Source organism: Odontesthes bonariensis, chromosome 15, assembly GCF_027942865.1.
Source record: "Odontesthes bonariensis isolate fOdoBon6 chromosome 15, fOdoBon6.hap1, whole genome shotgun sequence".
NCBI classification, from domain to species: Eukaryota; Metazoa; Chordata; class Actinopteri; order Atheriniformes; family Atherinopsidae; genus Odontesthes; species Odontesthes bonariensis.
Window position 1 is genome coordinate 18967119 of NC_134520.1, and position 27110 is coordinate 18994228.

The 27110-nt window shown below is 39.9% G+C and overlaps 1 protein-coding gene across 1 annotated transcript in view; it reads left to right on the plus strand.

Moving 5' to 3' along the window:
* xpr1a (xenotropic and polytropic retrovirus receptor 1a) overlaps positions 1 to 27110 on the plus strand; it is a 66319-nt gene that overhangs the window by 25753 nt on the left and 13456 nt on the right. Inside the window, exons 3-9 of the mRNA XM_075485354.1 lie at positions 17901 to 18002; positions 22555 to 22775; positions 22993 to 23142; positions 23238 to 23321; positions 24989 to 25070; positions 25279 to 25466; positions 25802 to 25981. Coding sequence (XP_075341469.1) covers positions 17901 to 18002; positions 22555 to 22775; positions 22993 to 23142; positions 23238 to 23321; positions 24989 to 25070; positions 25279 to 25466; positions 25802 to 25981 — 1007 coding nt within the window. The remainder of the gene's footprint in view (positions 1 to 17900; positions 18003 to 22554; positions 22776 to 22992; positions 23143 to 23237; positions 23322 to 24988; positions 25071 to 25278; positions 25467 to 25801; positions 25982 to 27110) is intronic.

The window sequence follows — 27110 nt, forward strand, 5'->3', positions numbered from 1 at the left end:
AAAGATATTCAAACTATCCTTTTATGTCAATTAACAGGCTTATATAGTTAAAGTCATAGTATATATGGATGGGTGTATGTTGACGTTTTTAGAGGAAAATAAAGACATGGAGTTCACTGTAATATTACTCCCTTGTTTACTCATTTACTATAAACAGTAATGAGTACATTAGCTCTCTGTAGTGAGCACTGAATCGAAAATGTAGAGCTAAGATGCATATAATTTTACATTTTTGATATAATCAATACCTGGGTTGTATTGTCTTTAATGTTTGTCTACAGAAATATTCATTGTGCTAAAATGTGCGATGGAGCTGTGGGATTATTGGCTAAAGGTCATGCAATGAACTGTACTTTCATCCTTAAATTTTTAGGATTTCTGCGGACACTGTGGATACGGTAGCAATTTTGAGGAGTCAGAGATTTTAGATGCAACAGTATGATGTTAATGATGGTCTGTTTCTAACAGCTTGGATCAAATATGAAAGCTTCAGCAAAAGCCTAAAATACACGGCAAGACAGATTTGACGAAACTATGAGTTGCAAAATATGCAATGTCTTGCAATGCCTTTTCTGTTCAAAGACTGATTGACAACAATTTTCTACCCTGACAAAATTGAACCCAGCTGCTGCTGTATGTTTGTCTAATTTGTATTTGTATTCTGTTTTACAGATATACCTTTGCACCTTTCCAGGATATTGCCTAATCCTTGCTCTTGTTACAACTATTTAGCATATTCTTTCTTCCCAGTTGCTTATTTAAAACCCAGTGATTTTAAGTAAGCAACCTGATGTCATTGTTTCCACAATCCTGTTAACGGTGCTTTCGTTATGGATTCCTATGCAAGTGTTTATGTGCATTTTTAGAGAACTCTTGTCCTTTCTTTCAGCAACAGTCCTGTCCCTTTGAGACATGTTCTCAGGGGTCGACACAGCTTTGGCAAAAGCTCTGCTTGTGGTACAAGTCTTGAAGTGTTTCCCTGGAGAGCTCAAGCTTGGATCTTGGTTTGTCAGTGTGTTGCCATTCTTCTCCCTGTTTCTCTGTAGCTTTGCTTCTGTTTGAATCTAGACCAAATGTCACTAAATATTCAGCTTTTTTTAAAGAACTTGTATATTTGAAGAGCACAGTATTACATTTGCATACAGCTGGCGAGACATGAGTTTATAAACCGGTAAGAAAAGGAGCGTTCCTGTGTATGTGTCAGTTTGCACAGGATGCATTGTGTGTTCTTTAGCCACTTGGTTATGATCTTTTTAAAGATTGTCAGCTTAGAACTTTACTTCTTGATTTGACTCAGTCGCTCTAAAAGTAGTTTTCTTTAAGCAGTTTTATGTCCTTTGTTTGACCACTTTCTGTCTTCAACATATCTCCCATGTAGGTTGCATGTGCATAATTATTATTTATGGCTGTTAACATTTATTTTAATTGTCCCTCATCGAATATACATAATGAAGGAAAACGTCTATCCTTCTTTCAGACGAATACAGAAACATGGAGAAGGACATAGGATGTTAGTTGTTCTTTGTGTGTCTTTGTTACTATTCTTTTCCACAATATTAGATATTACGCTGAGGTACGTTTAATAAGCAGTTATACCCACAAACAATATGTGAAAATTCAGTTGTTCCCGTGAATAATTCAGAGGGATATTTGTTGTCATATGCTTCATGTTTCTGTGTGCACTGGCGAAGCTTTCTTTAGAAGGGCTCTTTTGAACTTTAGGGCAGTGCTGGTTGTTTGTTGTCTGGCTGTCAGTCGCCCACACTCTGCTCTCCCTCTCAATCGCACAGCTTCCACCGATCCTCTCCCTCTTCAACTCCCATCCTCCAACACAGCTACAGGATCTTTCATCTAACCTTTGTTGGATGCGGGACAAACATGTATGTGTGTTGGGTGTGTGGTCCCCCCGCAGTAGGTGAATAGCAGCTCAAAAAATGAACATTTAACCTTTCACCTTCTGTGTCGTTGTCATTCATTGTGTGCCCGGTCCATCATGCTCACAGCAGTTGTCTGAACATTGAAGTTTTACTGTTGCACATGCACAAACACACACACAAAAACATGTATCTGCAGTAGAATAAGATCAATTTTGCCCCTGCTGGCCTGCTAAATGGCATTAGAATGACATTAGAATACTGATAACCACGATATCATTCCCTGGTGTCCCAGTTAATAAAGGTCAGATGAGACAAAGCAGGAGCTGAAGGCGGGTCACTCAAAACCTGCTGAACTTTCTTATTGGAAACTGAAACAATGTTGTTTTTTGTGTTGAGCTTTAATCTTTCAGATAAAATGCAAGACTGTTGATGTATAAGTCCCTCCAATTAATCACTTGAGAGAGAAATTTGCTTTTTTTCTATCTTGTGATCATGTTTGTCATTAGACTTGGAACAGGCCCAAGGATTTGCTTGTTAGGGATTCTCCAAGAAGACAATTTGGGCTTAATAGAATTCTGGAGATTGACATCTATCTGTATCCATGGTAATACAAAGAGGTACCCAATACTGGGCCAGTGCATTCAGTAATGTACACATGGAAAAATACCAGCGACACAGTACACGCAGTGCTTCATTATGAATTGAAAAGACGGGTCTGAGCCCTCCTCCTTTATGAGCTGCACAGCAGAAAATGAAATGAGGGCTGAATGTAGACTGAAGCAGAGCATATCAGTTAAATAAAACAGCGCTGTGGTCATTTACTTTGATTGCATATTAAGGAGATGCTTTTTGTTTAGTACGATAGTAGGTTTAGTTTAGTAAACATATGCATTAAATGCTTAATTTTATATCACTGATTTATTCTTTGTTGGATTTCAGGCTTGCTTTATGTTGGTTGACTGATAAATTGTTTTGAATCTCCAGCTGTGTTTTCTCTTTCTCAGCATTGTATTCTCCTTCTCCCAGCAGATGCCTTGTTTGTCACTTGCTCTGTTTTCTGGCCTCTATCCATCTCCCGCTGGCCCCGGGGCCAAAGTCCACTTCACTATAATCCCTCCTCTTTAGCCTGCCAGCCTACACAGGACCTTTGCACTGTCACTGCTACATCTGATAGCGAGGAAGCACTGAAGCAGCTTGGGCCGCTTTGTAGGATTGTTCATTAGTAGACTAAACAGAGCTAAGGGAAGTGTTACAATGGAAATGTCTGGTGAGCATACTGATATAATTCGGACTATAGCTGCTTTCATATAAAGTTACAAGTACTTATTGCCAGAAGTCAGTGTTTTCCTCAAGCATCGTACAGGCAAAGACTTTAATGCTCTGTGACTATGCCAGTATAACTGATGTTATAAAACGTTACTCTGAACATTTTAGAGAATTTGTTATTTCTGTGTACAGTTTGCCTAAAGGTACTCTAGGCCAAAATGCACTTGGACCTCAGAGCTGCAAGCATACACACACTCAGACTGTTTACAGTCTGAGCTCTGAAAACATGTTGTCCAATTACACACTCCTGATGAGTGACTGCCTCTGCAATAAGCCTTTGAAGCCACTGGGGCCAGGTTTATTTGTAAAATTACGTTCTGTACATCAGTTTATAAAATGTCTTTACCCAAAACCTAAAAGATAAAATAAAACTATATGCTGCATTTAATTATACTTATTTAGCACATTAATCCATTATTAGTCAGGAACAATATAGGTAAAGGTAAGATAAAGCATTTAGTATTTGTGTCTTGATTGTGGCAGATAGAGTAATAACACTAATACCATAATAAAACTGACATGCTTTGCACTAACTATGTAATTAATTAATGGAATGAAATTAATTACCTCCACCCTATTTCAAGGCCACCAGTAAAATATATGAAGGAACAAAGTCTATTGCCCTGTTGCACAGCCAGCAGCTCGTTGATACCTGTGGATCCGTGTGGACTGGTGCTGCCACATCCATCATAATAAAGGTTGTATGTGTTGAGAGCAGCATCGCTCTGTGGCATTTTAGGGTCCTTAAAGGACAGTTGAAGCCTGCTTTAATGAATAACCCATCAGGTTGGCTGGGGCTCTCAGCAGCCACAAGGGCACGGTCTGTCACATCCATCATGAAAGGGAGGGTCACTTAGCCAAACACACAGGTGTGTGTCTACAGAGGGGGATGTTTTGTATGAATCTTCTAGGTCCTGCGATTAGAGTCAGAGGCACTAATGAGTTGTGTTTATCTGAGCAGGGTTTGAACTCGTTTGCTATTTCTTAAATGCGACTTTTGAACAACAACTGAAGAAGGAAAATATGAGAAAGGAGGAAAATACGGGAATAGTAATGTTAATGGGGGTGGGAGGATGGTGATATGGGGGTTAGAGGGAGAGGCTGTCCTGGTCCAGAGGGATTTGAGAGACACAAAGAGCTACAACTCCCAAAGGATCCTCCTCTATCAGCCCATCCTGCTAATATTACCAGCCTGATTAAACTCATATGCCAGCCAGTAATGTTGCCATAATATATTATCTCTTTCTTTCTTTCTTTCTCCCACACAGAGGAGCACAGAGGTATTCTTACATCCCTATATGGACACACCCATGTGATCTGTCACATGACTAGCTCCCATGGTAACATGGAGGGTTAATTAGCTTGCTTGATGAGTTCATGCTTTGTCTCTTTAAATTCATACATACCTGCGCTGAATCCACATGTTTTGTTCTGGTGGATTTTTTCATTGTTTAACTTAATAAACCAAATGAAAAATGTTGTTAACACACCAAATGAAAGTAAGAATCCTGTGATTCTGACGTGTTAAGACTGCGCATCTTAATCATCGTATTTAGATTTATCACACCAAAGTAATGTCTACATCAAATCAGTCAAAGGAAATGATGTATGAATGTTAGGTTTTTCTTTCTTTGAAATTTTTTTAAATACATAGTCAGAGATTCCAGGCCAGACAGGACTGAGATGAGTTTTATTTGATTTTTTTTGCCTTTTCCTTTAGTACGCACACTCATTGGGGCCGTCAATATTAAATGATTTTCCTGTTTTTCTACAGATGAATGTCTGAGGTGTTAATTCTCTAAGTAGAGTGTTAGAGTCAGCCTCAAAGTTAGGAGATAGCCACAGGCGGCATGAATCCTCTCTCAGCTGTTTTTGAGGTGCCTTTGGGCAACGTATTTTCCCAAACATGTAATGGAGATGCTGGAGACCTGTCAACCAGGTCAGCTTCTCTTCGAACATAACAATTGTGCAGCTGTGTGCTCGCTGAATTTTCTTATTATACGCACGGCTCTGTGCAGGAAGCAAACACGGTACCGTGTCAAACTTACGATCTCCTCTGATGTCTGTTTCTGAGCGCGCATTCAGCTTAATTCATATTCTGGGAAACTGGGCCTGCAATTTTGTTTTCATTTTGCCATCTGCCATGAGCTGGTGCTTTCTCATTCTCGTTTCACAGTCAGTTGGTGTTTGCTTCTCTTTTTTTTCATCTGCTCAGTGAGATGTGCAGCCCAGCCTAACCGGAGATCACTGTATTGATTAACAGGCACACAGAAAAAGGGCTGTTGCTTGCCATGCAATACAAAGGTACTGAGTAGGCCTAAACAACACCTATTGATTGTTTCATGCTTACTGCTTACTTGTGGTGTGCAGTTTTCTGTTCAGCATGCCATGAAGTGTATGTGTGTATTTAGTCTGTTGTTTTGACACAGTGAGGATATAATGCTGTCTCAGCACAAGAATAAATTGAGAATAAATCAGCAATGGCGAGACTGCATTTTATCAGATGATCAACACAGACACACTCAATCATGTCACCGTCGTTGGGCCAAAGAAAGATATGAGTTTACACACACAAATTAAATTGGAGCACCGGCTCATTCGCATGCATGCACACAGTCACACAGTGATGTGAAAGCAATTGGCTGCAACAGAGGAGAGGCCAACTCCCGGAGTTGGTTGCTAATGGCTACAGGATCCAGGGGAGCAGGAAAAGATGTCGATAATGACAGTGTCACTCCCAGCCAACCTGTTTTCAAAAATGGAACAGGATTCACATACATACTCAAACTCAGGCAAATCTATTCGTGTATTTATAGTGCACACAAATACACACATGGAGTCGCACACAACTAGACACTGAAATGAAAGAACAATTTTCTTCCAACCAGGTGACTGTGTTATTATAGCTGTCGAAAAATCGACTCAGCTCCAAAAGGCCTTTTTGGCTCCAGGTGCAATATTAAAATAGATTTTTTTTCTCCTGTATTACAAATATTTTGGAGCTACTGTAATAGGCTTTTGGTTTCACTAATATTCAGTTCTTCTTTGTTTCTTTCACTGCAGTCTTGCCTTAATTTGAATTGTTCTACTCTGAATATGTGATTCGTTACATTTTCCGACTCTTTATTTTAACAGCAGTAATATGTTTAGCTAGTTTTATTAGTCTGACGGACCAAAGATCTACCCTGTCTTTCAACACACTCGTTGTTAGTAGTGTAACAGCAGGCCAACGAGATTACAATGGCACTCATGAAGATGATGTAAGCGTATGCAAAGCCTACAGTACAGCTGCATTGTTCTGTCGTTCAAATTGTGTGATTCTTCATATTGGCTTTAATTTAGCCAACAAGTGAACCTACAACATTCTTTGTTTCTTTTGAAAATAAACGCAATGTCTCTCCTAAAAACTGTATATCATTGCTAATGTGGTTTGATGTAGGTTGAAGCTCAACTCTGATGGCTTCCTCTCTGGCCCTCCACCCTCTTGTTATTTTCCGTATGAATGCGGTGAGTCTAGGATGCCGCACTTATTCCACTTGGCTGCCTGTGGAGCAGCAGAACAAGGTCTGTGAAGGGGAAGGAAGGGAAGAAGGGTAAAGGTGAGGGAAGGAGATGAGATTTGATGCTCTGCCTCAGAAAGACATAAGGAAGAAGTAACAATGAGACATCAAAGGGGAAAGGATGAAGAATCCTTAAATTGACAGAGTAGAAGGGTCCAGTCCCCCTCCCTCTCCTGGCGAGTGTTGAAATGAGACGTGAGCAGCATTTCTGATGCTCTCTTTTCTCCACAGACCAAATGATGATTAATATCAGTCATGTTTGCTAACAATGAGAGCAGAACACAAACCTTATTGTTATCTTAATGAGCCATGACCATATAGACCAGCCCTGACTAATGGGGTTAAGCTGACAGTTGCTGATCCTAAAAAGAAATTGTGTAGTGGATCTAGTCGGCTCACACTATGGAATCTATTGAGCTTTCTCTGCTGTCACGCTCCAGTAGAGATACTGTTAAGTGACAATTAGCTGTGAAGCAGGACAAAAGGTATTCTACGGTCATTAAGTTAATGGTCACGGAGATAAAGACGATCCTTTGCTCTCACTCAAGATTGTTTTCCAGATCCAACAGGTCTGTCCTTCCTTCAGGTCAAAGTCATTGCACGTGCATAGATATGCAAGGATAAGTGTGCAGTATAAAGTTGACGTTTTATGAATAGGTCAAATGTCAAAGACTACATCATAAGTTACAGCGAGTTTAAGAAAAGTTGAAACATTTGAACTGACATTTTACCTTTTATATTTACAGTGGTTGTAGGTTCACAGTTTCTGTGCAGACATAAGTGTATTGTGGGTATTATTGCAAGGGGTGGGAATCTCTTCGCACCTCGTCATTTGGTTAAGATGCAGAGAGAAAAATAGCAGCATCCAGATATTCAGGATATTCTCAATCACATAAAGATAATTCCAACCAACATCTGATGTGCAGTGAGCAATATAATCAATCGTTCACTGCTCTGAAATTAGAACATGTCTCCCAATGATAAAGTGTGCAGTTACAGACACATTGTCACATTCCTGGCTCAAGGAAAATGACAAAACTGGAGATCATACACAATAAAGTTATCAAAACCAATCATTTATTTAAAAACTCCAACCTAAACCCAAAGTAACCAACAAACCCATGAAAACACCTGATGCCTGTTAACACAAAAAACAACTGACCGAAAGAAAGTTTGTGGGGATCACTGTGTCAACGAAATATCTTAAAGATGGGGCATTGTATCACGGCTCCAAAGTGAGAAACATAACGCAAAAGTCCTGATTCGAAGACTAAATATAGACTAATTCTAAATAGTTGAGAATCAAACTTACAATAGAGTTTTGCTGTTTTTGAGGTGGGATAAAGCTTTGATCACTTTTGCTCAGTGTTCCTCTGGGTGGCAGCAGCTTTAGCCAGTTGTTTTTCATCCTTCCCCAGATGAATACATTATGTGGTTTATAGTTCTTGTCATGTTTCCAAAATATTTAAGTTCAACTTCATCGAAGCCAAAGTACTTTTATGCAAGCTTTCATTAATACAGAGGGTGCCATCTGGGTTTCTCACCCAGCCATCTGCTGGTTCCTCTTGTTGTGTTCCACTAGCATCACCATATCAGTAAAAATATTGGAAAAATTGATATTTGACATTTAAAAATAAAATTTTGCACATCCACGTCTTGATGCATGCAATATTTGATTATTCCCATCACCCCCTAATTAATACATTTGTCTCATTGACTAACATCGGAGGTTCTACTTTTTGCACTTTTCTGTAGGGCCAGATTACTGAAAACTCTAGACCTCAATGAGATCACGGCACAATTGTGAAATTACAGGGGTTGGTTTACAACACAAACTCACTTGCCAATCATCTCATTCATCTATGAACAGTGCTTTAAAATGCAGAAAGCGGATGTTTTAGAGAATGTACTATTAAAGTCACAGCATCCCCCCTCACCTATAAACCCATGGATGTAGAGTGGACTAGAGCCAGCTAGATACTGGCTCCCTAATGGCAGATAATGGAAGAAACCCCAGTAAAAACACACAGACACATTTTAAAACTGCATTTTTTTTGTTTTTTTTTTGTCTATCACAGTGCAGTTGATTGGCCTGCTGTGCCAGATGTGATTAATGTATATTTTTATTACATGGTTCGATGTCTGACGTTGTCTGTGTGCCTCATATTCCAAGCTCTTATCGTCCAAATCTTTGTTTGTTTGGTGCGTTCTGAATGTATTACAGTTAGTGTGTGTTTAGTTTTTATTACTGATTGAAGCAGAAAGTCAGGGCCTGATATTAAAGGGATACGCCACCCCCAGGCCAAATTAAAGGGGAACTCCGGGGCATTTGAAGTGCGTTTCCATTGCTAGAGGTTGTCAAATACTGATAGTAGGACACAGAGAGGTGCAAATCTGCGCTCCCTGTGTGGAGATCGCGCTGTTCGCACAGCGTGTCATGCGAGGCTAATACATGGTGGCTAAGGGGCAAATGCTAACCCTTCCACGTAAAACAACAACTTGCACACAGCAGAAACGTGCCCAGTAATATTGTTGTAATGTTTTAAATACTTGAACGCAGTTTTTCTAGAGAATATAATTGTTTTGTATATGGGATTATCGTCCATCGACTCTTTTGGGCTTTCACATGCGCGAGCCTACAACTAACCAGTGAGTTACATGCTGTTTATAAAGTTGTTTTGTAACGTCCCCATGCCAGTAATGTGAGAACCATGCATATGGTTTTGATGGTAAGGCTTGTGACTTTATTGTCGGATGGTTTATAAAGTGGTGTGACGTTTCTGCTGTGTGCAAGTTGTTGTTTTACGTGGAAGGGTTAGCATTTGCCCCTTAGCCACCACGTTTTAGCCTCGCATGACATGCTGTGCGAACAGCGCGATCTCCACACAGGGAGCGCAGATTTGCACCTCTCTGTGTCCTACTATCAGTATTTGACAACCTCTAGCAATGGAAACGCGCTTCAAATGCCCCGGAGTTCCCCTTTAAGTGTATCCCCGCATTCCCGAGACATAAATAAGTGTGTGGGAGCGTTTTCCTGGCGACCCAGGCATTGTCCAAATCTCACAGCACTGACCACTGCTTGTTTGCGCGTAATACATACATGCTAGCGTCGCCAGCGTCGCCAATTGAAATATTTCGCCCAACGTGAATTAATTTACTTGATTTACCTTCTAATTACTGTGTGAGTGGTGTACTTTCACATTGAGTGCAAATGACTGTGTAAATCTACACGGAAGGCTTGATTTGCTCATGTCAGTTTGGGAACTAGTTTCCGGTGCGGAAAACACAGCCGAAGCCACGTCATTGGGAATCTCCACCCCCGACTTCCTCAAACAAACCAGCGTGAAGCAGCCAGTGGGGGGTGGGGATTCCCAATGACATAGTGGGGAGTGTGCGTCGGCTGTGTTGTCCGCACCAGAAACTAGTTCCCAAACCGACATGAGCAAACCAAGCCTTCCGTGTTGATTTACACAGTCATTTGCACTTGATGTGAAAGTACACCACTCACACAGTAATTAGAAGGTAAATCAAGTAAATTAATTTACGTTGGGCGAAATATTTCGATTGGCGACGCTGGCGACGCTAGCATGTATGTATTACGCGCAACCAAGAAGTGATGCGGACAATGCCTGGGTCGCCAGGAAAACGCTCCCACACATTTATTTATGTCTCGGGAATGCGGGGATACACTTAATTTGGCCAGGAGGTGGCGTATCCCTTTAACTCTACTGTGACAGAGGGTCCTGTATTGGGAGCCGGTTCATTGCGACCATTTCAAGTATTGTACTATTTATATTTACAGTGATGGTAAATGGGAATAAAGGCTTCATTTATTCCAAGATTTGCTTGACTGTTATCTTTTCAACAACTAGGAAATAGTAATAAATGTGCCAAAAATTATGTTTTGAGCCGAGGCACTTTGCCCATCAGCCATCATTTTTTGCGGGGGGTGTGTGTGCAAATTTATATTGGAGAACCACAAAGAAGTAGTATACCCACCTTACAGACTGACTCCAGAGTGACGGTTCCTCTTCAGTAGAGCTTTATGAAATCAGACCTGATCTTTTAAGATTAGATTTTCTTCAATTATTGTTATATTAGGGACCTGTGTTGTACGTGAGTTTGCATACTGAGACACTGATACATATCCACATCCTTTATTGGACTGCTGCCAGACATAAAGTCCTTAAGTATATTATCCAAGCAAAGACGAGACAGGCCACGGATATGTGATATTGATGTTAACTATTAAATGTAAAAGCCAACACTGAAACAGCTCAGAATACGGTTAGATATAAAACACAATAAGTGCAGCTTAGATGACAAAATGCTTAATAAATGCTGTGGAGAAATGTATACATTTCTCCACAGCAAACTTTACTGACAGATCATTTTTTAAATATTCTGGATCTGACAGTCTTAAGATTTCTTACAAATTTTCTTACAAAGTTTGAGAGACATGATTGAAGCTGAAAAGTCCGGACGAGCATTTTACCTGATGAGATCAATCAGACAGCTTAATTCACACTGTTATCAGTTTGCCTTTTCACTCTATTCTCTATCTCCCTGCAGAGAGATGCAGGAAGTCAGTGAGACTCTGAGAGAAACTATTCTGATCTTCAAGGCCCTGCGTGGTGCTATGTGGAGAGAGAAAGGTCTGGGCCAAACTTTCCGCTCATTCTGACTGTCAGAGATAACATTTCACAGCAGCAGCTTAGTAAAATAAGAAGAGACTGGGTGGAAGAGAGATAAAAAAGAACTGATAAACACAAAATGAGGAATGGAAAGGTTCAGTCAAACACATACACTGACTTTTCTTTTTTACTTGCCTCTGAGGAATTTAAGGGCAGCAGTCATTAACTTTCCCATAACCCCCTTGTCAATAACTCTTGTTTGTTTGATTGGAAGATTCTGTGGCCCATTTCCCCTCTTGGTCTCATTCCACCACATCTAATTTCTAATCTTTTATCTGATATTTTTGTTGACTTATGTGCTTTGAATGCACAATTAGCCTTCTACTGAACTCCAAAACAAGTGATTACAGGGCTTTTTGTTCCTATGTGCTGTTTGTATTTCTGTCCTGCCGGCAACAGGGATGTGTACACTTGGGTGTATAATCAATACAGGAAGGCTTGATACAGATGTGCAAAGAAAAGGTACCCACGATGCAGAATTTGCACACAAAAAGTATATACATACTTTCACCCTGTTGTCATTTTCTGTTCTGACAAAACAAGCTTTTGTAACAGACATGACCTACTTTATGTTGCTCTGACAAACTTTGCCAATTAGTGTAGTTCCATTAACCCTCGGCTACAGCATCATGTCAGGAGTAAGGTCTCACTGAAGTGATCGCTACACAGCGGAGAGTTTCTTTCTTTGTTTTTTATACCCGTGTAATTATAAAGTTTCTTTGAAAAGTAAATCTTTCTTTTTCTTGATAAACAAGTAATTTTTAAAGCAATTTTCTGTCTTTGTAAACATTTTCCTTTGTACACACCACAAGCTCATTTCCACTTTGTCTTTTTCTGTACTTTTACTTTTTAGCTGATCCCATGACATCTACAATAAACCTTTTTTCTCAGCATGCGTATTCACTTTTTATCACGAGGAAAACTGTTGTCAGACAAATTAATAAGGTCAAAGTAAGACACGCATGCACAATCATACATTAATTTAAATGTTTACGTCTTTGCTTTTCCTACACCTGAAATATTGCTTGTGAAAATGGTCTATTGTAACACAATGATGTTGGGAGAATATCTCTTACCCAGCACTGACAGCATCTTACCAGAACCACTATTTTAGCCTGTTTATGACAGACTACACACTATATCGCAGAAAATGATCATGTATGTTAACAATAATATGGCTAATAATAGCATTATATAAAAAAATTAAAGTATCTATACCCATTATTCTTTTCTATGAATGACCTTCCTTTCAGCAGTCTTGACGGGACTTGTTACCGTTTAAAAAACATTTTCACTGACATTAGATTGTCTTGTTTTTGATACTCCTGTTGCTTTTCACTATCCACTTGCTTGTAGTCATCATTTTCCTGAGATCTGTATAATCTGATTTAAAATCACATTTTGATCTTTCTCTTAGCGTCCACCCTGCCTCTTTACACCTTCAGATTTTTGATGATTTAAAATTCTCCATACACTTACGACTCCATCTTCATCCCCTCCGGTATCATTTCCCTCCCAGATTCTACTCAGTATTGTTGCCTCTATCAATCCCTCAGAGTTATGCTCTCATGTCGTTCTCCAGTGTGTTTGGGTTTTGTGTCTTCCTGGGATCATCTCACACCCCATCTGGCCTCTCGTTTCTACTCTGGTATTCACTTGGCTGCTGGTAATTTACTCATCACATGTGTCTCTGGCTCCTTCTGCACACGCGCGCACACACACACACACACAAGACAAACATATTATCACTTCTAGAAATGTGTTAAATGTGTGATTCTCTCCATCATATCATTCACTACCCTTCATGGATGTAGTTTACTTTTTGCATCTGCTTAGCTTGCTCTCTGGCAGTATAAATAGTACACAATGAATTGGGAGCTACGGTGGTTCCTCATCCTGCCTCCGGTCCTCCCAGGCTGCCAGTCTAGCCCAGTGAGTGTGCATTCTTAATGCTCCCATGGCCTCGATGAGAGGGATGATTGGTAGAATTAATTGTGGCTGGAGGGCTGAATGGGAATAAGTGAGAAAAAAGGCGGGGTGGAGGATTGGAGGGGGGGAGGGTGTCTGGCTGGTTTTAGTATTTGGCTTCCTTCCTTAAAGCCTGGCAGTAAAGGCCATTGAGTTTGTTTTTACGCTTCTACTCTTTTTGTCTTACTAGATTGATATCAGCCCAGAGTTAAGTCAATCCCATTCCCTTTTATAGCTTATTATTTTTTCCTCTGTGCTTGTGATTTACATCTGTGTGCTTGCAGGGGAGAGATTAGTGAATCTACTATGGGTGCAATCATGATATAATGGCCTCTTCATATCCCCTATGAGTCCTGCTATCAGTGAGGTGTTATTGAATGGGATAAATGGAGCTTAAAAAGGGGGGCATTAAGTTTATGGAAGGTTTTGTTGTGTTTTTGTTTTAGAAGATTGTTGTAGTAGAGATACTATTTCATCCTCCCATCTCTCCAGGCCCAATTGTTCCCAGAATATATCTTTGTTGTCCCTCCTCCTGGTGTGTTTATATCCTCCTGGTCTCTTTTAATTGAACACCAATTTTTAGAATGAAACATAATTGAGTGAATACAAGTAAAAGTAGATCCAAACACAAAGGAATTCTGAATATTAAAAGTTTAACACAAACAAAGTCAGTTTGGTGGTGTTAAGTTATTCAGTATGTGATAGTGTAGGTTGCTGTTGTCCAAATCCTGGTCATGGTAAGCAACTTAGAGGGTCTCCATGATGGATTTATACGCTGGTTTTATGGGGTCGCTTCATTGAGCGCCTCTATAGGAATATAAGATGCTGGGGGTGGGGAGTGTGTGTATGTGAGTGAACTGTTTCGGGGGGTGAGTGGAGAAGGGTTCTGGGGAAGCTGTCTCATCATTTATTTATACAATCTACAGAAGAAGGGGATAGTGGAGTGGGGGGGCTGCCTTCTACAAGCCACCATGGGAATACTGTAGGTCAAGAGTTGTTTTTCTAGCTACTAGCACAATTCTTTGTCTGGAAACATCACGCCAGTGAATGAGCACAATATACAGGACTGGATCTACTGTTCCAAATGCATTTTGTACCACTTGGTCAAATAACTAATTTATCAGTTTAATTGTAAGTGAGAAAAATGTGGGTCTTATGGTTGCATGGCTTTAATTCATTTTAGGTAAATGTTGTTAAATGTAATCAAAGCATATATAGATTTTTTTTTTGTTGCCAATAAATTATATTTCCTGATTTGTCAGACACTAGTCAGCTTGAATTTATCCGTGGACTAAGGACATAAATAAGGATATACATAACTATCCTTTTGTGTCCTTTTAATATTCTCTCTTTCTTTCTTCAGACCTTTTTAGTGAACGCTGGTGGCTTCTAAAAGCCATCTTTATTATCATCCATCTAGAGTAGAGATAATGAGAAACCATACCGTGTAAGCCGACAGAGACACTGTCAGATTAACATGAGCATTGATTACATGTTGTACCACATGTCGCAGTATGAGTGTACAGTGTTTCCGTAATTAGGCTTTGATGCATTTTCTCTGCAGTGCAGCTAAATTTAAATGACAGATAGAGAGTTGGCAAAGTACAACAAGATTTAAGTCTGGGATCGAGAAGAGGGAAATGACAAAATCGTTGGAGTAGCAGCAGAGAGGATGGTGTGGTCTCTCAGTGGAGCATCAGTGAAATCCACAGCTGTGCGGATGAATTCAAAGATGACCTTAGCTATGACTGTTTCCTTTGTTGTTACACATCACATGCCTCACATATATAAATTTATCAACATAAAAAGATGTGTACATATTCTGTGTGCAGCTCTTATACACCTACACTGATGTGCTTTTCTCTGTAAGAGGTCGGCAGTAGACAAAGAGACAGGTGCAGAGTCATTTCACAACCTCTCTTGTACCTGAAAACTACCCTTACAACTCCACTTTCATCCAGCACAGCTCCACTTCCTGCAACGCACTGTTTTTCAGTTCTGACATCAGTGGACAAATTATTTCAGAATAGTGATGAAAGCAATCAGAAATGTTAACTGATGAGATTTATTTTTCAGTCTTTTGAGTCATGGCTAATGTTCCTGGCATTTTCCTCATTTTTTTCTAAGCACCACTTGAAGGTTTAGGATTAAATGCCACAGAGGATTTTAAGGATGGTACATGATAGTGGTGTAAAGTATTACATATTGTAAGAATTTCCTGGAAGGGCCTTTTTTTATTAAAATAAAAGTTTTGAATACGTAACCTTGCTTACCATATTTGTTATGTAATATTATAAGCTGGCTGTAAAGATGTATGATACAGTTGTCCCTTAAGGATGCAGGTTTCTGATTGAGCTTTATGTTGTTCATTTTAATTCATGTATTTTACCTGGACTCGTGCATTTTAGTTTGATTGATTTTTTTTTTGGATTTATAGTTATTTCAATCCTTATATTTAAATTACTGACTGATCATTAACTCCTCTTCTCTTCCTCCACGATTCTCTCCTTCAGTGCTCTTTCATATTGGGTTAATTAGCAGTGTAACCTTTTACTTTGAATTACAGCTCAGTTTGCTTCCTTCCTGCGGGTCTATCCAAAGCAGTGTGTTACACCATCAGTCATTGTGTCGTTGCAGGCAGGCCAGTCAGGTGCTCACTCACTCAGCTAACCTGCTAATGTTGGTCAGCCAATCGTTCAGTAGTTCAGACGTGCTTCTCTCCATCCAGTCATCCATCCATCTGCAGCAGCCACACGCTCGTCCTGTCTGCTGGCAGGTGCTGACGTGGCTGGGATGTGCAGAGTTGTAGAGCCGTGGTTGCAACCGAACTGTGCAAACCATTTGCTTTGTTTGTGGGTTCTGTACTGTACCAGATGCTTCGGATGAGTGACTTTACACTTTAGTTTTGGCCATGTAGTGTTGATAATGTCTTAAACACACTTTAATTAACCTCCAATCGACTCACAGAAATGGAGGCAGTTTTTAATTTATTTTTCTTGTAAAGCTGAAATACTTTTGCCCATTTTCCTCTCAATCTTCTACACCCTAACTGCAAATATAGATGTGTTCACGTGTGTTTGGGCATGTGTGTGTGTGTGAATAGATCAGTCATTGACAGGCTGCTGCCTGGGGCATCTGTTTCTTATTACTGTGTCAAATATGTTTACGAAGCAAATTTACTATTTGATCTGACATTAACTACTTTATTTAGAACCCTTTTTTTCACTTTAATGTGCTTCAAGTAAACTTCTTTACATTTAGCTAAATGTGACATGGCTCATTTGAGTAATGAGACAATTTCCATAGATTATATAAAATACATGGACTGTGAATTGATTGTTGTATGATGGTTTGGTAAATGGATCTTGTCCTGTAAAGAATTACAAGTTGTCATTGTTTTTTCTGGCCTGTTTGAGGTAATGTTAACAACAAAATGATGACATGAATGGAACTGCAACCATGTTTGTGTCTCCGTGAATGTGCCTTTTTACAGTAACTGGCCCTTGGCTACATTTTAAACTCTGTCAGGTGTTGGGTAGCCTGTTGTGAATGAGGCCGAGGATTATCTGAGACAGAGCGTCAATACTGATTGAATTGGCTGGTCCTGAAAAAGACATGCAGCGTTGGGTTAGACAGAGGAGAGACAGGAAAAAGCTGTTGATCTAATTCCAACTCTGAATGCGTGTCTGCTTGCCTGAGCATTGATGAACCTGACAGGAATGCACAGAGTTTCTGGAAGATTCGGTAGTTAAGTCCCGAGAAGTTAATAAATACACCAAAACGAATCTCAGTGACAACCAAAACTGACAGCACACATCCTTCAAAGCAAAGAAATGTTTATTTGAATGCATATTTTTGTTTTTGATATAACTACAGTGTTATACAGCTATCGGCTTCATTAGTAACAGCATGTTGTTACTGATTAGGCTTCACTAAAATCCAGCCCACTGAATAACTTAACCATGTTACTAAGACAAATACGCTCACACTTTGTCTGTCCAATACTTTGTGAAATTTCACAATGAAAAAAAAAACTGTGCAGATGATCAAGAGATTCTTTCTGGTCCAAAAAATGGAATAAAAAAAGTTGTAACTACAGCAAGAGGTACTTTATACAGCTAACTATTAACATGAAAGGAAAAAATGGTATTCTGATGTATAAATATGGTGGCTCTTACCTTGTGATATTAGCTGTGTATATGAGCACTCCTGCCCTCACTGTTCTTGTTACCATCCTTTACAGGAAGCTGGGATGTGGTTTGATCCTTTAGTGCCTCTCAACCTAATATAAAACAAGTCAATGAACAAACTTTTCTATCACCGATCCACTCCCAAGTATATTGTAGATGTTCAGCTGTACTTTATATCCTCACTCATGTAATTGTTTCCTTGTACAAACAGTCAATAACCATTTCTTTCTTTCTGTCTGTCTTTCTTTCTTTTTTTATTTCTTTTTGTCTTTGTTCATCTTCCAGTCACAGACGAAGACACAGTGAAGAGATACTACGCAAAGTTTGAGGAGAGGTTTTTCCAGACCTGTGAGAAGGAGCTTCTGAAAATCAACACTTTCTACTCAGGTATACAAAAGACATCAGACAAGATGGACGATTGGAAAAATCGCTTGGAATTGCTTTTCTAACAATTTTATGGTGTACAATTTAGTCTGACAGGCCAACAAATTATGAAGTCAGTTGAAAGTTTCTCTTGCAATTTTATTTAGATTGTATTGCTTTTTCTTAATGAATTAATTTACGTAGAGAGAATATAAGCTGAATATACAACAGATTGCAGTGTGCCCCTTACCCTCTACAAAGTCATGTCCAGATCTATCCTCTGTATAAAAAAGCAGCAGGAACTGTATATCAGTTCTGCCTCTAGTTAGGTGGTAATAATGACTCAGTTGACCAGAGAGATACAGTGATAGAGACTTTTTAAGTTTTTCCTGTAGAAAACCTTGGTGCTACATAAAATGGTACTGATAACCGCTCTTATAATATACGATAAGATTGCAAGATCGGATTGAAAAAGCTCTTTGGAGTGCTGATGTCGTTGATGTCTGACATTGACATGACCTGACATGACCAAATTAAAAGCACTTGCTATGACTCATGTTGATGTCAGATTTTAACGTGCGTCCCAATTAGCAATAAAACTATAAATTCTAGTAATGAAAAATACTTCCTACATCTGTATTAAACTCTGGACCTCATCATTAATTCATTTTGCTTAACTTGACATCTTACATCATATCTTAATTTTGGTATCTTTTACAAATCTTTTATAAATAAATGATGTAGTGTTGCTGTATAAGCATCCACCATCATTGTACACAGTGTATTTCTCCTACAACGAGGTAAGAAACGGTTTCAGTCTGAGACATTATGTCTGATCTTGGTCACTGAATTGAAGTAACCGGTGGTGGTCATGTTTACGGGAGCAGGCCTGCCTGTGTGTATTTCAGGGAGTGAGGGAGAATGTGTGTGCTGTGTAACATGAGATGGTCGCCATAACATATTCTGGTATTCTGGTCCCACAAGGTTGCCTGTAGTCTTGAACGTGACTTCAGAGGAAGTGAGTGGTAACCCACAGTAGAGACGGGCAGTGCTTCCTCTGGAGGCCATTTGTAAGACTGCATGCTCACTAAGTCATCAGAAGTTGACTGGAGATTGTTCCACCTCGTAATGATGGGACATTATTGCCTGACTGATGGTAAAAGCAGTCAATTTAGGGGGTCCAAATTATTGTGGCCCTTATAAGCAGGACACTGATTTACTGAAGTAATGATGGAAGTTTGAATCTCTTCAGTTTTCTTCTCTAACAACATGGGTTGCTGCAGTCGCTGGCATATGTCAGAAACTTGCAGTGAGCTGCTGTAGACATCTTGTTAAGCAGTCTTTGATTTTGATACATGATTTACTGCAGATAATGACAGCATATATCCTCTGCTTTTCACAGAGAAAAATGTGCAGATGAAAGCTTGATAGTACAGTAGGAACTGATTCACTTTGTAATGATAAAATTTAACTATCCTAACCTCTGTGCAGTAAGTATGAATATCATGGGGATACGGTAAGGAGTGGAATAGGACAAAACAATCATTTAGCAGGGATTTTTAATTATCTCAGGGCTTTGTGTGACATGTGACAGTCTCCCAACGGCAGCAGAGTCATACACCACTTCAGTATAATGGTCAGTGAGTCACTGTCTCCTCAGCAGACCAGGGGAGCGAGGTTGGTGAAATGCTGTGTATGAAAACATCAACATGTCTGTCTGATTCTGATCTTGTGTTTGTTTATCCTCCATGCATTGAAGGGTGAAGCAAGAATTACAGAGTTGTGTCCTACAGGCAGCTTTATCTCATGCCACTAAGTCTGCTTGTGTGTGTGTGTGGGCAATGATATAAAAAAGCTGACGAGGTTGTAGAGGTAGAGATAAATTGTGTGCTGACTTTACGTAAGGAATCTGCCTACACACTGCTCGGTCTATCAGTATTTCCCTCTGAAAAGGGTCCTTGACCTCTGAAAGCCACTCTGCTGTATTGTGCTAAAATGCCGCCTGTTGGACAAACACTTTCACTATCATGTGTTCTACAGACTCCAAAATGAAAAAGAAGATTTTGCTAAGTTTGCAGACTGTTGTTTTAGTATAACAGTTATTACCCTGTGAGTTTCTGAAAGCTGAGAAAGAACAAAAGGTTTCACATAATCCACGTCAGTGTAAATCTAAACCACCAACACCTGTCTGTTTATGGTTCATTACCTAAACACAGATGAACTGTTAAGCCCTGTCTTCTGTTTTTCCACCTCAGGCCTCAGATTTAATCTAAACCTATGTGTGGCAGGCTCTAGGTTTCTAGATTTTCTCACGCCTCCTGCTGTTGTCAAGCATTGATATGAGAGGCTGTACAAGTCCGGTAGAGGGATTACTGTAAACTTAGATGTCACAAAGAGCTGTAAAGCGGGTATTGCGAAATCCTGAGAATGTGTGTCAAGGAGAGTAGAAGCAGCAGAGCGTGAAAGTCACCAGTGAGCCCTTAGCAGCGTTCTCAGTTAAAGACTGAGTGAAAGATTGAGTATAGTCCTGGTTTCTCAGACCGTCATGCTGGAAGCTTGGTTCAAACTATAGCAAATTTGACTCTAAGCAGACTGCATTTACATATAGATCTGTATTTTTATTTATTTATTTATTCATTTAATTATTTATTTTTGGTTTGGTTTAGTTTACTTTTATTACTCCATTATTTTAAATTTTTATTTTTTTATTATATACTTATTATACACTTATGTATCCAGTGTTTTTCCTCAGGGGGATCTTCCACACCGGGGACTATGCCTACTCGGTCTGTGGGGTCATTGCTGTGGGGATCGCTCTGGTTCGGGGTGGCTGGGGGATCCTGCACTGCAGCCCTGGCTGTGGTGTGGATGCCGGCCTGCCCTGATCTGGGCGGTTCCCCGTGGTGGCGGCCTTTGTGGTCATTGGTGGGCTGGCTCCCGGTGTGGACAGATCCCCAAGATACTGTTTCCTCACTTCAGCGTCAAGCCAGATTTTAATGTTGATTGTTATCGATATTGATGTTGCTCATGTTGGAGGGTGGTGGGGGGTATGTGTGCAGTGTGGTTGTCGGTGTGATGTTGTGTGTGAGTTTATGCATGAATTGATTTGATTATTGATTTTATTATGTAAAGCACTTTGTGCTGCTTTTTAGTATGAACAATGCTATTTAAATAAAGTTTGATTTGATTTGATTTGAATTTAGATCTGCAAGAAAATATGAGTCTGCTTATTTTTACTTCAAGTCTGTTTGTAATGTGTTTCCTCCTTCAGCTGGAAAAACTTACAAGGTTTTTCCAAAGCTGAAAATTCTTCAAAAAGTGTTACACACAGTTAGTTTCCAAGCTTAGCTTGTTTTCACTTAGCATAGGCTGAAATAAAATACAAAGATGAGTGCCGAGATGAGAAAAGTGAGAATTTATCATCTAACCAGTGCGCCCACACCTAAACCCTCTCAAAGCTCATAAGTACAAAGGCAGAACTGTAAGCAGCAACTAAGTGGCTTGGATGTGTAGCAACACTAGAGAAGTTTGTGAACCCTATAATGATGGCTCGTTTTAAAGTACACCGTAGCACCCAGAGGCTGAGATAGTATAGTTCACAGGCTTAACGTTTCCAGCCCCACACCACATTGTTTTGCTTTACGGCTTCCTGACATTTTTGTGGAATTGTGTTGGCTTCATTTATGTGCATGGCTGTACATATGCAGGGCTTGTTTTTATGACAGTGGTGTTACAGCCCAAAACTTTAGGGGGAAGCCAAAGAGTGAAAAATTTGCCAAATTCTCTTGTGTTACTTTAGTTACCTGAAGAATATTTTTTGAGAGAAAAAAAAACAGAAGAAAGAGAAGACTGACATAAATGAGACAAAGAAAAATATTTAGACAATTGATTGGTGTTCATTCATGAAATTCAAGACGTTCAAGTTATAACTCGTGGTTAAAAAAATCTTTAAGCAGTCAAAGAATGAGACTTTCTCAGAAAGTGTGTCGATCTGCAAGGGAAGCTAATGAAATGCAAGTTGAGTCCCTGTGTGATCCCCTCCTCTCGGCATGTATGAACCTGTCTCTGACCCAGATAATGGTTCCTCACAGCAGCATTGTACATGTCAGCTCAGCCCCGATGATCATGCTTCAGGTGGGATGAGAATATATAAAATTAGACTTTTTGTTCTTTTTACTTGTAATCTCGTGCTGTCTTTTATTTACCCCTCTACGGGAAGAATTGTTTAAAAATATAATAAGTAAACTGTGAAATGATCAAGATTTCTTTTTCTTTTTCTTGTTTTTATTACTAATCAATACCACATTTTTGAGTCATGTTATAGGAACCTAAAAATATTTTGTTCATACAGTGACAGTAGTAAAAGGCAAGAGGCAATATTTAATTTAATGAATTTAGTTATACTGGATACGACTTCTGAATAATAAACAATGATTAAAACTGGAGGGCTTCAGTTATGTGGTGCAATTTCCTCCTGAGGACAAGAGTGCGTGTTAATGTGGCCCCTGAGTAAAGAAACATTCAAAAACTTTGTCTCTAATTGATCATCTTATCATCTATCTTCTCATCTTTGTAGAAAAGCTTGCTGAAGCTCAGAGAAGATTTGCAACGCTGCAGAATGAGCTGCAGTCATCACTGGACGCTCAGCGGGAGAGCAATGCTCCACCCGGCCTGCGGAAACGCAAGACAATGTTTCACCTGTCGCAGGAGGAGCGCTGCAAACACCACAACATCAAGGACCTGAAGCTAGCCTTCAGCGAGTTCTACCTCAGCCTCATCCTGCTCCAGAATTACCAGGTTTCCATCACACACCTTCATGCACAGTAGAGACAAGTCTGCACGCAGAGTTGATTGAAGTTCTTCAGTGAAAAAAGCGATTTTTAAGAGTATTAATCACTGCAATTTGTATGTGAGCAAATGCTGAGCTATGCTTTATGTTTTCAGCAGGAGTGACTTTCCAGTCTGTTTGTCTGTCATAGATATAGCACAGTTGTTTCTTTGCTGCCTCCTCCAGAACCTGAACTTCACTGGTTTCCGTAAGATCCTGAAGAAGCATGACAAGATCCTGGATACCTCTCGTGGAGCAGACTGGCGTGTGTCTCATGTGGAGGTGGCACCTTTCTACACATGCAAGAAGATCACGCAGCTCATCAGTGAGACGGAGGTGCCTGCTCACACCCAAACACTCTCATGCACACTTTAATACTGGAAGCCATACAAGAAAAATGCTATAGCGTAATCATACATTTTTGTGTCTAGACCCTAGTGACTTCAGAGCTGGAAGGAGGAGATCGTCAGAGGGCCATGAAGAGGTTGAGAGTTCCACCACTGGGTGCAGCTCAGGTACAACTGATACTGACACTAGGTTGTCGTCCGTAATGTGCGCAGTATACTGAACTTTCTCAATACTTAGTTGTGTCAGCGGTTCTGTGCAAAAGATTTAAGCCACCCCTGAATAATAACTGCCATGAATAATGTTTAAAACCGGAGAGCTTTAGTTATGTGGAGCAATTTTCTTCCTGAGGACAAGAGTGTGTGTTGATGTGGCCTCTGAGTAACAAAACATTGTTACTTCATACATTCAATTCTAACGCGCTTGAAAGTCAATGTTTGGTCTGAGCCCCTTTATACTGCAGCACAGTCTGAACCCTGTTGCTGAAGTAATCTTCAGGAACAGTTCTCCAGGCTTCTTGAAGGACATTTCGAAGCTCTGCTTTGGATGTTGGCTGCCTTTTGTTCCGTTCTCTGTCAAGATGATCCCACACTGTGTTTTGTCCTTTTATTTATTTTATATCTATTTTATTTTTATTTTTTTATTCCTGGTAGCAGTTTTCTAAATGGCTTTATAGATAAAGTTGGCTTGGCTCGGCTCGGCACACTGCTTTAATAATGTTGAGGTCTGGGCTCTGATGAGGATTCACTCCATAAGACCTGTTGCCACTAATTCTAAGTCCAGTTCTTGTGTAATAAGGCATACTCCAGCCTTTTCTCTCTTTTTTGGAGGACACACTGCACATCATGCAGCTAATATTTCATAGGGAATTCAACCTTGTCGGTGCAAAACTATTATTTTATGCTTGTCAAACTGCGATATGTCTTCGGTGTTTCTCATAGATGCAAGTGATGAAATGGAAACAGTGATGTGTCTTTGTGATAGGTTCCTAAAGATACAATTTTGAATTGGTTCTTTGCTAAGTTGTCTGTTATACATAGAAATAACACTTGGTCATTCCTTGAGACAAGAGCCTTTTTTATGCTTGAATTATTGTGTTAAGTGGCTTAGGAATAAGGACTGGACTGAAAATAAATTTAAAAAAGTAGCCGATGTCCAAAGAAAAACTTTGAAAGACCTTCAGAAGGTTTTCGTCCATGACCACTTAAAATATTACTTCAAAGTTTGGCTACTGTGAAGCAAAATATTGAAAAAAGGAGGAGAAGCTCTTGATTTTTGTACAGTGCTGTACTTTTACTTTGGGAGAAGCAGTCCTCTAATAACTTGTTAAGATAATATTGACAGTTTCATTACTGTCATTATACATTTTATTGGTGGTGCATACAGGATACAGACAAAAGGTGAGAGGTTTGTCTTGAGGGGAAACCATGTGAGTCCGATCAGAAGAGACAGAGAGGAAATTATCGCAGTCTTCAATATTGATTTTATAAGTGCCTTTCCATTGTGGAACAGACAAGATATCTCTTGGAAATAATAGATGCATGTGGCACTATGTCTCCAAAATGATATCTGCTGTTATTATTATTCCATGTCTGACTTAAATCGTCAGATGTCTCCATTCCTCCTGCATTCACCTGCATAATAGATATCATCAAGCCTATCAGGCCGATAAAAGGAGCCAGAGTGGTTGCAAGTTTGCAAGTTGTCACATGATGGGTTTTATTTGAAAAAGACTGGGTGTGTGTAAACAGTACGAGTGAGCATGTTAATTTCCTATGCATTGGTGAGGTGTGTGCGTTTACCGTGTTTTTTCTGCATTCTTCTCTTCCTGGCTCAGCCTGCGTTGGCTTGGACAACCTTTCGTGTGGGTCTCTACTGTGGCTTCTTCATCATCCTTGCCATCGCCTTTGTTCTCACTGGTATGCAACATTCGGATGGATTTTTTTCCGTGTGGTTTTGAATCCTTCCCAATTTCCTAAGTGTCACTAAAAGATTTGATAGTTTTAGTGCATTTATTGTGAGCCGGAATTGGAGGCATACATTGTTTTTCCCACATATTTTTGATCAAGCACACAGTCAGGTGTCATATCCAATCTTCAAAAGTAGATAATATATTGTGTTTTTTAGGTGCTGTGTTCATCCGCTTTGAGAACGTGTGGCCTCTGGTGCGGATCTATCGTGGCGGTTTCCTGTTGATCCAGTTCCTCTTCCTGTTGGGCATTAACACTTACGGATGGAGGCAGGCTGGAGTCAACCACGTCCTCATCTTTGAAATTAATCCCCGAGACAACCTGTCACACCAACACCTGTTTGAGGTTAGATAAAAACAAACGCAAATGCATTTGCCCCTGTTTATGGAGGGGAGCTCTGTGTCTTCATGAAGATAACTTTCTTTAAATTGATGATCATCCTTTATTTTTTATGTGCTCTGGTAATGAATGAGGTGGTTTAGTCACAAGAATATTCAAGATTAAAGAGTACATTGTCAGCACAGCCCTGATGTCCACAGGGTTTTATTTATAGTCTATACATACAAAACAGAACGTAATTTGCATTACATTATTCAGATTGCCTTGTTAATTGTGACCATGTGTCTTAGTAACTTTCTTTTAATGCCAGTCTCTTTCTGTTTCCCTTCTCCGTGCTGCAGATTGCTGGTTTCCTGGGTGTGTTGTGGTGTCTCAGCATCCTCTCCTGTCTCTACTCAGAGTACATCTACCTCCCCATGCAGATCAACCCTCTCATCCTTTATGGCTTCATGGTGCTCTTCCTCATCAACCCTTTCAAGACCGGCTACTACAAATCCCGTTTCTGGCTCCTCAAACTGCTGGTCGGTCAAGTGATCTGCTGTTCATTTCCTAAATTTTCTTCACACTTCTTTTTGTAGTGTATCAAGGGTTAGATTATCATTGGATAAATAATAGATGCTAAGCATCAGGGTTCATGGGAGTAAAGTAACAAATGTTTACAACTGTGAGACTGCAGTAAATAAGCACTGCCTTAACAAACCAAAACAAATTCATTTAAGATCCATTCCCTGCTGCTCAGTTTTCAGGACTAGAACCGGGTTTAATGTGCAGTTTATCGAAATAAATATAGATGTAAACAAAATTTTAGTCGATATGTACTCATCTAGTTTTTAACGATCTTAAACGAGTTTCATTACACGAACTTGCTCCAAAATTAAATCGAATATGCTTTTAAAAATGTATTTATCAGATTTTATTACCAATTAACCAAATAAAATGTTACCTTGTGCACACAAATGAAGGCAAGCTCTGTTGAAACACAGTCAAACTCGTAGTTTACGTTTAAGGATTGTCATCATGTCATTTATGATCCTAAAGCAACACAAAGATATTGAAGAGAGGTTTTTTTTTTCCACAACTGTGTTATTTGATCTTTATTGTTTTTTATTTTAAGTGTGCCTGATTGTGTGTGCGATGTTTGTGTGCCTCCCGCAATCTCCCCCAATTAATGCAGCTACAATCCAGATATCCATCTCAAGTCGCATGTTTACTAAACCCCTCTTGTTACTCTGTTCTTTGTCTACACTGAGCTACAAGGCTGCAGGGGAGCGGATGGTGGGAGGCGGAGGGGGGTGCATGTACGTGTGTGTGCATATAGGGGGGTGTAGTAAGACAGAGGGCTGAGGGCTGAGGGATAATAGAATGCAGTTGGTCTCAGGGGAGATGGAGGCTGTGACTGTGCAATCATTACAGACATGGATCTATCAGTATGCTGATGCCCTTAGCTCCTCTGTCCCTCCTCCTGTCCCTCCTCCTCTCCCTCCACTTCTACAGCCCTCCTCCTCTCTGTAGACCCCCTCCTCATAATTTTGTCCTTCGCTTCACAGCTCCCCACAGTCCCCAGCATGCTCCCTCAGCTTCCTCCAATGATGAGACTCAGTAGTCTCAGTCATGATTGATCCTGTAGCATCCCCACAGCCTGCAAAAAGT